Here is a 14872-nt window from a genome sequence, read left to right as displayed (position 1 = left end):
TGAAAGTCGTGTAGCTGGGCGATATATATATTGATCAGAGATACATCCTTAAGAGGCGCAAAACATAGGAATACTAAATAATATGTCTATATAAAATGTTCTGTTTTTAAAGATAACCAAGACCAAATTTTAAAGAAACTCCCTGACTCTCAGGATTATAAAATTGGAGCAAAACTGCAGAGCTCTTGACTTCGTGTGCAACATAGTTGTCAAATTATGTAACTCACCTGACCTTTTCTCGCTAGTGGATCACCAGCGGCTGTTCCCTGATTAAGACAAATGTCCAACAACATGCTTGATTGCCGACACAGCGTCTTCGCCTGCCACCTCAGTGTGCCCCCAAGAGAAGACAAGAGCAAAGCAATTTTTTGCTGTTGCTGAAGTGGTTTATAAATTATCTCCATCTCCATAGAACACATAGTTCGTTCATTTCTAATAATCTAAACAACAGAAAACAAAAACTGAAAATCCAAAAAGAAAAGAAAATGAACGCTGCAGCCCCTGCCGCTCGCCTCTACGGCTTGTGTGTATATATGTTTATTGAAATTCTTTAGCCGGATGCGGGACGAAGGCGCCGTAATCGGCAACGTGTGAAATGAGCCGAACAACTGCCTCGCCTCGACGCTGGAGACTGGCGGCCCGCTGCTCAATTGGAAACGTGCGCTGGACGCGTGCAGTGCTCATCGTGCTCATCGTGCGCTTTGTTATCGATTCCGATCATCCGATCAGAGCAGCAGCAACAGCAGCAGCAGCAGCAGCAGCAGCTATCCCATAATTCAATATGCATCCTGCCTCACCGCATCAGCATCGCACGCGCCTTAACATAAACGCACCCGGAACAGGCACCGGACAAACACAAACCACGCCGGATACCCTGAGCCCGCAGCAGCAGCAGCAGCACCATCACCAACACCATCATCATGGACAGCAGCAGCAGCAGCACACGGTGCAGATCAGCTCCACCACACATCCCTACCAGGGACTTAAAACCTGTAAGCTCTCCAAAGAAACATATTCTTCAATTTCAATCAAAATTGTTTATTCAAATTAATTGTGTTACGCTTTGAATTGGGGTAATCACCAATCAGTCACCCAGTCAATTACTCAGTCAATCAGTGAGTGAGTCAGTCCGTCCTTCAGTCAATCAGTAAGTCCAGTAGACAAGTAGTCCAGTATATATATCTATAGATATAGCATTAAAATGGGCTTCGTCTAGTCCAGAGTTTAATCTTTTCGGATTTCTGTCGTTTGGTTCTTACGACTCTCACAGTACGGCTCAATCAATAAGCCAACCAGTCGGTTTAGCAGGACAAACTGTTTTATAAAAATATGATTATATGTCACTTTTTATATAGTTCTATAGATATAGCATTCATATGGACTTTGTCAAGTCTACAGCTTGTTCTTTTGGGATTTCTTCCGTGCTGTTCTTACAGTTCTCACAGTGAGTCGATCACAAACTGTTTTACATACATTATATGTAGCTAAATAGATATGCCATTCAAATGGGCTTGGAATAATCTACAGTTCCTGCTCTATAAAGATTTATTTCGTTTCGCTCACACAAATCTCATACTCTGAAGCTATGATCTATATATTCGTCAAGTCTACAGTTTGATCTTTTGGGATTGCATGCGATCTGCTCTGACAGTTCTTACAGTTCTCACAGTGAGTCCATCTGTCATACAGGATAAACTGTTTTAAATACATATCAAGGTTTGTTGATATGTTGGCTTGGTTTAATCTTCAGCTTGATCTATAAAGATTTCTTCCGTTCGGCTCACAAAAATCTCTCTGTCCCTCTTCACAGTTCACAGTTCTATAATATTTGCTAAGTAAAATGGAGACTAATTTGTAAATTTGTAAATGTTTGGCCGCATTTCGCAGTGCATGTTGATCGTTTGTTTAGTTCATGGCTGACTAAAGATACAACTACAAAAGATACATATAGTATCCACAAATTCCGTATTTATGTGAACGGAAAATCATAATTCAAACGGGCGGTAAAACGATTCGCTGTCCCGCAATGGTCGAAGATAAAAATGATTCATTAGATGTCGATGCCAGTGCCATATTGAATTGTATCGATCAGCTCGAGCGACCACCTATGAAGTATGCAATATAAACTGTGCGCCGACATGTAAAAATAAATAACAGACGCGTCGCAAGGCGACGCACCGATCCGTATACGGATACGGGATATAAATTCGTATTGTCGAAACTTATAAGATAAACAAAAGCCCAACTGAAAATAACCCTGCTCCCCGTCTATAGACTGACTATTGGCTACCATCTACTCGTACTACATAAACATTCCAAATGGCCTGCCCTGCCCTGGCCTGGCCTGGCCTGGCCCCCAAGGCGATTGTTTAGCTACCTCTGGGCTGGGTATTAGTTCAAACTGCCAGCACTCGTTGAAATTTTAACCAAAACATAAACAATACGCACGATTACGGGCATATGTATGTATACACACATGTACTTAGGTGCTCATGTGTACAGATATGGGCCAGTGGCTAATTTAGCAATAAACAAATGCCTACTTATGTAGTTAGACACAATATGCCGACATGCGCACCTCATGGCTCTTGAAGATCAAATACTATTTGTTTTACCAATTGCTTTAAGCTAATTTTGCTTGTGGCCCTAAAAATTGGCCATAAAACTTCACTTATTTTCAGTTTTATTGCATTTACGCTCTGATCTGTGCGATCTTCCCTGAGATGCTGCACTTTTTATCTCCGTAATGAGCTCTGCTAATACTTTTTGACAATTGAGGCAGCATTTGAACCGGCGATCTTTCTCTTGATAGTCCGATGCGCCAGGCTCTTACTCCGCTTTACTTTATGTTCTAGAGACTAAATTGATTTTGGAATAATTGCAACTAAGAAACTGAAGAAAATCCAAATACGATTTCTTCTATAATGCCACACTACATATTAGCCCGATTATATTTCGCATAAAATAATAGAATTGCTAAACTCAAGTAATTCATTTTCGATCGATTATTTCTATGACACTTCCATGGCATAGTGATTCTCATCTGATTGACGATGGTGAGACAAACTTGGTTGGGCTCGATGGCAGATGGACTCGATCCTTGCTCTTCAGTTGCCCAAATGAGTGGCTCATTTGACGAGTTCATCTAACGAGGACAGCTTTTTGTAGCTGTTTTGCAGAGAGCCCCAGTAGTTAGATTCAGTGCTGTTTTTAATTGAATCCATATTAATAGAAACAATATTGTTGCCGCCATGATTAATGGCCAAGTGTTTTGGCCGATTCCGTCTGATCTCTGGTCGTGCTGTGCCCGTTCTTATTAAAAATCAGTTGCTGTCAGTCTTCAGTTGAACAACAAACGGAAATCCGAGGCAGCATAAAACAACATTTGCGTTTTCCATTTGAACAGCAACAAGTGCCACAATGCACATATGGCAGACGGCACAACCCGCTCGTACCCCCTCGCTAACCCCTCGCCCTGATGGTCTCACGACGGCACGTCATGAAATGTGCCTTCAATTGATTTTCAATTGCTTGTGAAATTTTGCGATTAATGTTTGCCACGAATGCTGTGGCTCCTTTCAACTTGTTTTTCCAGCCGAAAACGATGAGATGGGCTGTGTGGAGCTGCTGGCCACAGCCATATCGGTGCTGATCATGATTCTGACGTTTCCCTTCTCGGTGTTCATCTGCTTCAAGGTGGTCTCCGAGTACGAGCGTGCGGTCATCTTTCGCATGGGTCGGCTGCGCAGCGGTGGTGCCCGTGGCCCAGGCGTCTTCTTTGTGCTGCCCTGCGTGGATGACTATTATCCGGTGGATCTACGCACCGTCTCGTTCGATGTGCCGCCACAGGAGGTGCTGTCCAAGGACTCGGTGACTGTCACCGTCGATGCGGTCGTCTATTATCGCATCAGTGATCCACTCAAGGCTGTCATTCAGGTATCCAACTATAGTCACTCCACACGCCTGCTGGCTGCCACGACGCTGCGCAATGTGCTCGGCACACGGAACCTCTCCGAGCTGCTCACCGAACGCGAGACCATTTCGCATACCATGCAAATGTCCCTGGACGAGGCCACCGATCCCTGGGGCGTCAAGGTGGAACGTGTCGAAATGTAAGCAACAAGAAAGAAAGGTTCTCTCTGGCTTGCCTTCTAAGCATAGTCTGCATTCATGGGGTTTTGCAATTCAGTTTGAAACAAAAACGCATAAAGAAATGTTTCGAGCTATTCCTTATATAGAGCTAATTAGGATAATGGACCTTAAGGCTGATTCCAATATAAGTGGTGCCTACAGCAGAAAGAAGGACGCATGGAAAGTTTTATATTGACTGGGGGACTAGGCTCAAAATCGCCTTAAACGAAAATCTATCTGAACATTTGAAAATTGAGTAAAGCGTTTCATATAGTTCTCCTTTTAAAAAAACATTTTCAAATTTTCATCTATTAGTTTTGAGCTGTGATTTATAACAAACAAAAATTTATTGAAGAAAATTTTATATGGTTTCTAGTTTTATAGACATTTGTTTCTTGTTTTTAGAAAAGTTACAAATTGCTTTCAGGAATATATTTTTTTTAGAAACGAGGGCGATTTCGGCCCCTATTTCAAGCCGAATTTTAACTTTTATGGGCTATACTAGATTGTTTTTTTTCTGAGTGCAGATTCGTGACAAATTTAGAGCACCCTCTCGCAAGAGCATAAAAAGAGCTGGCATTGATTCGAGTTTGGTGAAGTTAAAAAATGGATTTTCATTCTACTCTTTACAATTCAGAAAAGACGTTTCGCTGCCCACCGCGCTGCAAAGGGCGATGGCCGCCGAGGCGGAGGCTGCGCGGGAGGCGCGAGCCAAAGTGATTGCCGCCGAGGGCGAGATGAAGTCCTCGCGTGCACTCAAGGAAGCTTCAGAGATCATATCGGCCAGTCCGTCGGCATTGCAGTTGCGGTATCTGCAGACGCTGAGCAGCATCTCGGCGGAAAAGAACTCGACAATTATTTTCCCTCTGCCCATGGAGCTGCTAACGCCATTTCTCAACTCTTCTAACCAACTGGCGGCCAATGCCCATGCGCAGCTCCATAGGCACCAGCACCAGCATCATCAGTGACGCTCGATGTCGGTGCTGCAGCCGTACCTGGAGGCACTGGGTCGCTGCGAGCTGCGCCGGCAAATCGCTGGAGACAACAACGTGGACGACGATGACGACATTGTTGGCTATTTGTTATAAGTGGAACCGGACAGGAAAGGTTTCTCTGTCTTGTGCCGATGTGTTCCCTGGCGAAACAAGAAACACTCCACAATGGACTTCATTTGTTCCAAATGCTGTGTTCTGGTTCTTGTCTGCCTGACGAGAGCCGACTGGTTGGCCTTTATGTGGGAATCATAGCAATTATTTGTAAGTTATATTTTAGAAAAGCCACATTTTTTTTTAACATTATTTATTGAATTGTTCATAATTCTCTTGAGCTTATTTGCTTTTCTCGACCAAATTTTATCTGCCTTATTAAAAATGTATTATTATTTCCAAAACTCAGGTTCTTTTGTTTATGGCGATATGTTAAGTCAAAAAAAGATCCCAATTTTTACCATCTAAGTAGGTTCGATATAAACGTCTTAAATTGTGCATATAAAAGGAGGCAGCTTTTAAAAACTTCGTCAGTCTCTGATATAACTAAAACGAGTCGGGCGATTACAGACTACATTTTCCCAAAAATACATTTATTGGCAAGAGTTGTTTACAAAGACTCCAAATTGAACTTTTTTGAAACGCTGTTTACCTTTTCCTATTCTATTTTCTAAATATTTGTATATATTTTGTAGCGAAAATAGTTGTGTTCATGATAACATTTTATTTTGTACATGGATAAAGGTTGTTATAATCGTCGGGTAAGTAAAGCGGGACCTATTCAATGTTCGGCGGCATGCCGGAGGTCGTCAGGTCCTTTTTTCATTTTTCATGTGACTTGCAGACTAACAAGTCGAACGAGGCGCGCAATGATCAGAACTACTGCCAAATGGGTCGTGTGGACAAACCGGAAGATGATTACCTTGTGTATTCGAGGGCAGGCAACAAATCGCGCATACACCTCGAAGCCATATACGATGATCGGTATTGGCCGCGACCTGAATGCGAGAAGTCAACGCAAACCTTGCTTTACGACTGTCCACGCTGCAACAGAGAGTCGACAGCTCAGCAGACCGACGGCTCAATACGACAATTCAGCCAACCCGACGGGCAATGCAGCTATCAGCGTTACAAAAGAAACGATCCAACCGAGGACCTCCTTTTAAGTGACTATCGAAAACAGTACGGCAAACAGCCGCTACAGAAAACCAACGCCGAGTTGCCCGAGGGCCAGACTGAAAGAAGTCGCAAGCAATTGAGCTTCGAGCGAAACGACCAGAATGCTCGGCAGAATGGCACGGATATTCCCGCAGCGTCAGGTGCAGGCCAGCTGCCGAAACGTTACGAAAGGCCGTCTTGCTATCAGCCTACATGCGGCAACATGAACAAGGAGCTGCGAACGCCGTCTCGGCCAACGGAAGAAGCTATTCCGCAACGTCATCAGCGATACAACGAATGCTTGGAGCCGCCTGCCGAGCCTGTCGAGGGCCGTCTTCCCAGGGATTGTCAGAAGCAGTACAACAGCTATAAGACGTCACACAAGGAGCTGCCGACTCTGGCAATGGATGGACTCGGTCAAAGACGTTCCAAGCAGCAGCACCAGCGGATGGGAGATGAGCACGAGCCGATGGAGAGACGCGATTTACCTGCCAAGCACCAGACATCACCTGGGGATCTGCGTCTGCCAAGGGATTATCGCTTGCACTCTACCAACAACGGGGCCAAGGAGTTGCATACTCCGTTTCCGGCTACCGTGGACACCGCTGCAAAGGATTATTACCGCAAGGAGTTGCCTATTCCATTAACGAAAGACTACATTCCAAAGCGTAATGCCAAACAGGTAAATTTTCAATCAACCAAGGAAGTGCCTGCTCCTAGCCATCACAAGAATCATTCAGGCCATCAGCGCACCTACAGCAATGTCGTCAAAGACGTGCCTTCACTACCAAATAAAGATCTGGATCCGAGATCCGAACATGTGCCGGCTTATGGCAATACTACTAAGGAGGATCCGCAGCAAGCGCGTAATCAAACCAAATTTGTGGCACCCAGTAGACATTTGGACATAGACTGCACGCCACAGTCCCAACAGCAGCAGCCTAGACGTGCTCCGAAGTCGAGTCAATACCCTGGCCCTAGCGGAGGTCGTGTGCTGTACAAGAATGCAAGGTTTGCAAATGATTCGAGCGTGGAGCGTGGCAAAAAACGCGACAGCTTGGTTGATTTGCTCTACTTTAAAAAGCCAACTAAATTTGACTACACTTCAACCGATTCCACTTCGGCCTTGATTCAAATGAACGAGGATATGGCAAGAATGTTTGACCTGTACACTACGGACTCCGCCAGCACGCAACAGACGCAGGAACGTAAGGACGAAATGAACGATCCGCCAAAAACCATAAAACACGAGCACCAACTGCCATCGCTGGGCTTGACCAGTCCCACTAAGAATAGCCCAGTGACGCCCAACAAAAACGCGAATGATGATGGTCCTACAATGATCGTGGATGGCTTCAAGCTAAGTGCCAAGGATATGATCGATACCATGGTGACAGCGCCAATGATACGCCGAGTACAGCGCATATATAGAGCCAATTTAGCTGAACAAATGCTGCTGGTGCAGGAACTTGACAGCATTCCAAAGTTGGTGAAAGAGACCCTGGAGAACGTAAGAAAGAACTAGGTAGGCAACACCTTAAGCGATTTACCCGTTCATTGACTTCGCTCCATTAACAGCACAAAGTTTACTCTACAGCAAGAGAAATGTTTTAATTAAAGTTTAAATAAATTATTGGTTAATTGTTAAGATGGTAAAAACATTTCCTCGAAAACATACCCTCAGTTTCAGTTGATCAACAAAATTATGGGGCCTTTCTAATAAGTTCCTTCATGAAAAGTCTTTTATTGTAAACAAGCTTGGCGTTTACGTAATTTTTCACTGTTCATACTAATATGTTGTATGTTAAGCTCTTGATTTTCCATAAAAGAAAAGCCGCATGACAATTTGCCGAAACATAGATATTGACTTGCACACACAAAAAAAATTTATTAATAAATATTTTATCAATGCAATAAAATATGTACTCGCCAATACGTGCCACTATGTACGTATTGTGCATAAGTATGTATGTTTGTTGTATAAAATGGCTTTTATAAAATGTATACAAAATAATTGTGACTTAATAATATACATATATACATTAGAAATGTGCGTAAAAGTAACTCAATGTCGATACACTTAGATAAAACACTTTAAAATATACATAATGCATAGCATGTTGTAGGTCGAAATTACATAATTTATATATATGCATATATACATACATATACATATATGTATGCATATTGTATTCATGCATGCATTTAATGAAATATGTAAATACTTTTTGGGATATACGGCGCTTACTGTCAACTCTATTTCTCTCTCAAGTGTTAAACACATTTTGCACAAAATGTCTGTAAATAATATACTGAATTTCCAATTCCGTTTAGGGGGGGAGGGCACTGCATTAATATATATTATAGGCAGACATATGGAATGCCGCTAGTTATGCCTGGTACATTCGCATTCTCACAGATATTTTCCATGCTGGCGGAAAATAAATGGAATTCAGTGGGGGCATAGCTAAAAACTACAGTTGCCAAGTCATAATTGGCCGGAGCAGGGACTACTAGGTAATAGCATATATAAGTACATGTTTATATATATATATATATGTATCATATATATTAAAAAAAAAAAATCCAATTTGCGTTGAAGCAAAATAATGGCCACTGCTGCGGAAATTAAAGCATAACTTAAAATAAGAAATCCCCAGTGCAAATGAATTTGACAGCACTTAAAAGATCTTCGCTAGACTCGGTGTGCGTCGAAAGGGATTCCACGAACTGGAGGATACGCTGCCCACGAAACGCGTCTTGGCGGAGGTCTTGAGCCGCAGCTTAGGCTTGGTGGTGGTGCTCGTGGGGCTGGAGGAGCCAGATGAGACGCCGGACGAGCTGGCAGCCGATAACGTTGATATGGAGCCCTTCGACGACAGTGGCTGCAATAAAATTAAAAAAATAAAATAAAACGTAAGCAAGTGCCTAGCAATAAGCGGCCGCCGAACTCACCTTTAGATAATTACGATCCATGGGCGTAATGACCTTAAGTTCCAGAGCTGCACCACACGATTGTATGAGCCGCACCACCTGCTGATGCGAATACCACTTGACATCCATGCCCGCTATTTCCACAATAAAGTCGCCCTCCTTGATGCCGCCCAGCTGCGAATGAATACGAAAGAGCTTCAGATTGCTACAGTCAACGATTGAAGCAGGGGCATACTCACATCCGCGAGTGAATTGATTTCCACATGGGCTATTATCACAGGCGCATCGCCGCGCACGTGGAAACCAAAATTCTCTAGTTCCTCCTTGTACAGACTGCAGCCCGCCTCGTGACTCTCATCGCCTCTGGGGCAGTGGCAATGGTAGCTGCTAGCATCATGATATATGGCCGAGCCCTTTTGCAGGCGCACACAACGCGGCGCTGTCCAATGGCGACGTGCAGAGAATATTGCAATGGGACCCAGTCGCTTAAAGGGATCTTCCACTTTGTACGATGTGAAGTCCGGACCCGTCAATGTCAGCGTAAACTTCGAGGATGCTGCAAACAATAAATGGGGAAAGGGTTTTCTTATCTAACTGTTAGACAACGCAACCTTAAGAGACTAAGACGGAGTTGCGGAAAATGCAACCTTCATGTGCGAAAAACTTTGTTCAAAGTTTGCATGAATAATAATAATATCAGAAGCCCGCAATATATGTTCCTGGACAAGCCCCAGCAGACTGCTCGCGTAGCACAGAGAGACTGTGCGTAGGTCAGCACGGAGTTAAGGGCTTAATTCCACGTAAAGATGTTTATTTTAATTGATTATTACCTTCCACGGTGCGTTCAATCAGATCATAGCACTCCTCAATGTTCTTGACCGGCGCTTGCAGGCAGAATCGTTCATATTCCTCCTGGGTCTTGTAGTAGGCCTCCTTGATGACCTGCGTGAGTGATGTTTTATTCTGCAAGCGGACAAATAGGCATGGCATGAGTAAGATGTGGGCCATTTGGCAGCGAGGCAGCGAGGCACCGTGGCAAGTGACTCACCTTCAGGTAGCGGCACATGCGCTGCAAACGCTGCGCCTCCTCATGACTAGCCAGAGCTTCTTTCAAGTGGGTGCGCTTAATGGCAGCAGCGCTGACGCTCTCCTCCTCGCATTCGCTGCTGGCTTCGGTGGCACGCAGTGCCTCCCGCGCATTGCCAATGAATGATTCGTTCGATGATGCCGTCTGGCTCTTTTTGGTGCCCAGCGAGACATTGTCGCCATCGCCCACAGTGGCATCAATGCTCCGCGCCTCGTAATGATGTGCGAGCGCTGGATTGGCAGGCAAGTGGGTTTGGTATTAGTCAATTGGTAGTCAAACTGTTGGCCAATATCAAGGCCAAGAATTGTGACAACACCTACCTTTGTACAATTCGGCCTTGAGCGGCACCAGACCCGCCCAGCACTCGGGCAGATAGGTGTGCGTGTCATTCACTTGGATGTTCTTGTGCATCTCGTTGTACTCCAGCGACAGCTGTGCCGCCTCGCCGGCCAAGTCCCGAAAGAGCTGCAATTGTTTGTAATATGATCAGCTAATGACATCAGAAGAGTCATCGCATTTCAGCTAACGGCCTCAAATGCTGCATGCATTCTAGATAAATCTTTGCTTCAGTCACTCGACTCGACAAACTATGCTCGTAACGCACGCACCTGCCACAATTGGCACAGTGCTCTTTGGCCAAGACTCACGTACTCATGCGATTGATAAAAAATAAACTCCAGCAGCAGCTGCTTAATTGAAACCTGGCTACTTAGCCAATGGAAATTGGATACGACTTCTAAAGACAACTACGAATTTTCAACTTGTGTTTTATATTGGCATTTCTTGCCATTCTTCTGGCCAGTACAAACTCATTTGTAAAGATTTTTAAAATGTTTTTGCTAATATTTTGTGCTTGATCAACCGATCGGTTTCTTAAAAAAATTATCAAAAACTTCGCCTTAATTCCTGCTTGGTGATCCTCTAAATACTTGGATGCACTTTGACAATTATGTACGTTAAGTTGGCAGACTTACATGACTGGACTCCGTCAGACCCAGAGCCTCGATCTGTAGCTGTAGCTTCTCGAAGAGGCATTCGCGTGCCTGGGATAACATGAGCGAGACAAGAACATCGAGCACCTGCGGCTTTAGGTCCATCGATGGTGCATTGGTGAATGTGTCGTAGATGTGACGGAAAATGCCGGCAGCACGAAGGAAACTGTCGACGGCAGCGTCCAGGCCGCGTTCCGTGCGTCTGTCGTGACGTGCTCCGATTTGTGTATAGATGGCGCCCAGATTGAACAGGGTGCAGGCCTTCTCGAAGGCAATTGTGCGCTGGCAGGAGGGCACACCGGTCAGCGAGTCGTACCACTCGAAATAGACGCCCAGATTGCGATCGGGCGGAAAGAAGCGCCGTTCCACATAATACAAAAGATTGTAATAACGGAATAGAAGTGCCACGCCAAGAGCGTCACGCGATGGCGTCTTGGAAGCCTATCGGGAAAATCAATAGGTAAGCAACGATTGCATAATTTCGATTGCGATAAATTGTAAAAAAAAAATTATATATTTACCTGTCTGGTGTCTGTCATATCGGCTATGGCATCCATATATATGGAGGGCTCTTCGCTATAATGCTCCAATATAAAGTCCGAAAATGGTTCCATAAAATTGATTTCCTTGGTCTCTTTCAGGCCCAACGGTATCATCGGCATTATGCCTTCATGACTGTGTAGGCGAAAGTTTAAGCGAATGAATTTGAATGTTTTAATCTCTTTTAATATAAAATAATAATTGTTGTGCCAATCTAATATACATTGATAACCATTCTATATGGAACCAAGCCTATAGTATGAGAGTATGAGTAGCAAATGTGATGAAGCCCATTCTGGCATGTTAAAAATATGTTGATAATCATTCAAATCTTAAGAACTGCCAATTATTTAAGCACTTTAACTAAATTATACTAATTTTTTGCAGCAGGTCTTTAACTTTCTTATACTAATTTATACCAATATCTAATCAACCGAAAACTTTAACTATCTATTGCCTATTTCGACGTATATAAGTATATTTAAATTAGAGCCCATCTTCAATTTTCGTGTGCGCCCAACCCTGGAAGCCCCAATCTAACTATAGGCCCATCAATATTGGAGTTCGTAATGTAGGTATGTATTTATATATTTTTTTGGGCATTGTGGAAATACATTTTTCTGCTGTTTGTTTCATATTTGTATTTTTTGTCAGTTGTGCATTTAATGACGCTTTTTCACTTTCTTTGTTGTTTTTTTTTTTTTTTTTTTTTTTTTTGCTGTGATTTCGTTCCACTAGACAGCGCAAAAAGGCGCTTGACCAGAAACTAATGCGCAAAAATTACAGCTGCCCAGCTGGGTAGCGCCCCATAGTTGTTGCATACCCCAAGCCAAACAGCAGCAGAGGGCAACTATAGCGAAAACTAAAGCTGTGAATTTCAACATTTGCATGCACAAAAGAAAAAAAAACTAAAGAGTACAGAAATTGGCATAAAAATATAATAATGGCAACAAATTATTCGGGGAAATGGGCGCAGGTGGATTTTGGGCATCGCAGCACCCAGTGGAGCAGTTAATCACTAAATCCCTCACCTCTCGCTTTGATAGATCTCCACAGATGAGTTCAGCTCGGCCAGTTGCTCCTTGAGCAGCTGCAAATTGGAATTGACGAAACTCAGCTCCAGAGCGACAGTGTCTCGCAGCTTGCGATTTGTAGTTGCCTGAAAATAATTATAGGATCGAATTAATGCGCTTATTCGGGGGTTAAATTAGTTGAATTATTTGCCCAAGACACAGCCAAACTTAACCTTATAGTTTGCCATGGCAATTATATTATATAGTGAACCGATATTGGTAAGATTTTGCATATATATGAGAATGATAGTAGTAGTAGATAAAACTAAGGCTTCCAAACCAAAACCTACTTCTCGATCGATTGTTCCAGTCGCAGCTATATAATATAGTGCTCAGATATTGATAGGATTTAGCATATATTTTAGAGGCAAAGTGAAACAAACAAGTTTTCCGAACAAAAACCGACTTGTCAACTAACTTTTCCTATGAATAAAATTTTCTATACGTGGAGGAAGCATAGTGAAATCCATAAACGCCGAGTTTGCGTAAAATATCTTGGTAGCAGAAAGACAGACCTCAGTAAAGTTTCAAGACAATAGCCAGACAAACGGACATGGTCATATCAACTCGGCTCTTGATGCTGATCTAGAATATATATACTTTACGGGGTCTGAGATGTCTTCTTCTATGCGATACACGTTTCATGACAAAATAATAATAATATAAAAAGAAATAACAGCTATCGGCGAAGAGAATTTAAGACATTTTGAAAATCAAATTTTTCATACCATTAATTTCTGTCTCTTTTTATAAAACTGTATTTTCTGACTGACTAAGCTCAATTTTTATTTTTAAAGATTTTTGTGAGAACTTGTTTCACATTTTTCCACGGTCGGGAAATGTTTGAGGAAGTTACATCTAAAAACATCATAGACATATATATATATATAAACCGGCTACCTCTGCTGTGGCAAGTTTTATGCTTAAAACCTTATATATTTCAAATAATAGCTCTTAAGAGAATCGGATATGGGTTAAATATCTGTGTCTTTCTGATTTAATGGGCATCAAAGTGGTTGAGACTTAGGGTAGAAATATACATACCTTATATAGATTTTCGGCACCAGCGCGCAAGCGCAGCTCCTTATTAATTTCCTGGTTCAGTTTACAGCGACGACTTTGCAACTTGCCACGACAGGTGGCCGCTCGTGGATCAGAGCCCTTTAATAAAGAATAGAATAGTTCGAATTATTATTACGTACAGATGATAGGTATAAATGGGACTTGTAAATGGTACAAGCAACTGAGAACTTCGGCGCAAGATTAACCACTTTGTCCTTGCTCTCGGAATAATTGTTGCATGTATTATTAACGATTTTACTTGGGGACTTAATGCGGTACAAATGTTTGTTACAAAATAAAAAATCGGCTGCTGTTTTAGTCGCCCATTTTCTGTAATGTTCACGAACTGATTCCATATGTAATTACAACATATTTTTAAAAAAACCAGAGGGTTTTTTTCAATGCGTAATTTGCTTGGAACGTGCCCAGCGAACGCAACAGAGTTGATTGACTTATTTACAACACACGTAGGAAGAGCCACAGATATAGAAATAGAACTTGCAGCCGAACCACAAATACTAGAAATGAAAAATGGAGTTGTTGGTTCTTGGAAAGGGTAACTGTTGCAACTGCAACTGCCACTGAAAACCGATGGCACAAAAGATACTTAGTCTACACAGCGCAAACAAGAAGAGTTGCTTTTGGAAACTGACGAAATTTAACAATTGCTTGGTCAACTTTTAAGTAAAAATAAGTAAAAGCTGACCGGCAGCATATTAAATATTTTGTTATATAAACAACAAATAACAAGGTATATATGGCTCTCAGTTGAATTATTAACAGACTGTGCTATTTTCTCTCAGATTGCAAATGCTGTATTTCCCTTAACTTGTTGGGAATTGCAAGCTTCAAGCAATGCAAGATATGCAAAATAAAAAGTAGAAGTAGCGATTGCCCATTAAGAGTAAT

At 42.6% G+C, this 14872-nt stretch overlaps 3 protein-coding genes across 7 annotated transcripts in view; 2 read left to right on the top strand and 1 right to left on the bottom strand.

Annotated features, from left to right (window-relative positions):
- Nucleotides 1-664: 664 nt before the first annotated feature.
- On the top strand, nt 665-5537 carry LOC6632148 (band 7 protein AGAP004871). Its single transcript, XM_002055721.4, has 3 exons — nt 665-992; nt 3596-4112; nt 4769-5537. The coding sequence occupies exons 1-3, from the start codon at nt 782-784 to the stop codon at nt 5097-5099; spliced, it is 1059 nt and encodes a 352-aa protein (XP_002055757.3). The 5' UTR covers nt 665-781; the 3' UTR covers nt 5100-5537.
- A 139-nt stretch (nt 5538-5676) lies between these two features.
- Nucleotides 5677-7923, top strand: LOC6632149 (uncharacterized). Its single transcript, XM_002055722.4, has 2 exons — nt 5677-5878; nt 5962-7923. Exons 1-2 carry the CDS (start codon nt 5852-5854, stop codon nt 7798-7800), a joined length of 1866 nt encoding a protein of 621 aa, XP_002055758.2. The 5' UTR covers nt 5677-5851; the 3' UTR covers nt 7801-7923.
- Nucleotides 7924-8138: 215 nt separating this feature from the next.
- Rhp (GTP-Rho-binding protein rhophilin) overlaps nt 8139-14872 on the bottom strand; it is a 37651-nt gene continuing 30917 nt past the window's right edge. For all 5 annotated transcript variants that reach the window (XM_015170830.3, XM_070211359.1, XM_070211358.1 and 2 more), the window contains 10 exons: nt 13946-14062; nt 12860-12987; nt 11810-11963; nt 11271-11729; nt 10617-10761; nt 10258-10526; nt 10040-10172; nt 9449-9765; nt 9231-9383; nt 8139-9160 (listed from right to left, as the gene is read on the bottom strand). In XM_015170830.3, coding sequence (XP_015026316.1) covers nt 8957-9160; nt 9231-9383; nt 9449-9765; nt 10040-10172; nt 10258-10526; nt 10617-10761; nt 11271-11729; nt 11810-11963; nt 12860-12987; nt 13946-14062 — 2079 coding nt within the window. In that variant the 3' untranslated portion in view covers nt 8139-8956. The remainder of the gene's footprint in view (nt 9161-9230; nt 9384-9448; nt 9766-10039; nt 10173-10257; nt 10527-10616; nt 10762-11270; nt 11730-11809; nt 11964-12859; nt 12988-13945; nt 14063-14872) is intronic.

The sequence above is a fragment of the Drosophila virilis genome, chromosome X (genome assembly GCF_030788295.1).
Source record: "Drosophila virilis strain 15010-1051.87 chromosome X, Dvir_AGI_RSII-ME, whole genome shotgun sequence".
In the NCBI taxonomy this organism is placed as follows: domain Eukaryota; kingdom Metazoa; phylum Arthropoda; class Insecta; order Diptera; family Drosophilidae; genus Drosophila; species Drosophila virilis.
The sequence above is the reverse complement of the archived record's forward strand: the minus strand, read 5'-3'. Positions and strand labels throughout refer to the sequence as shown.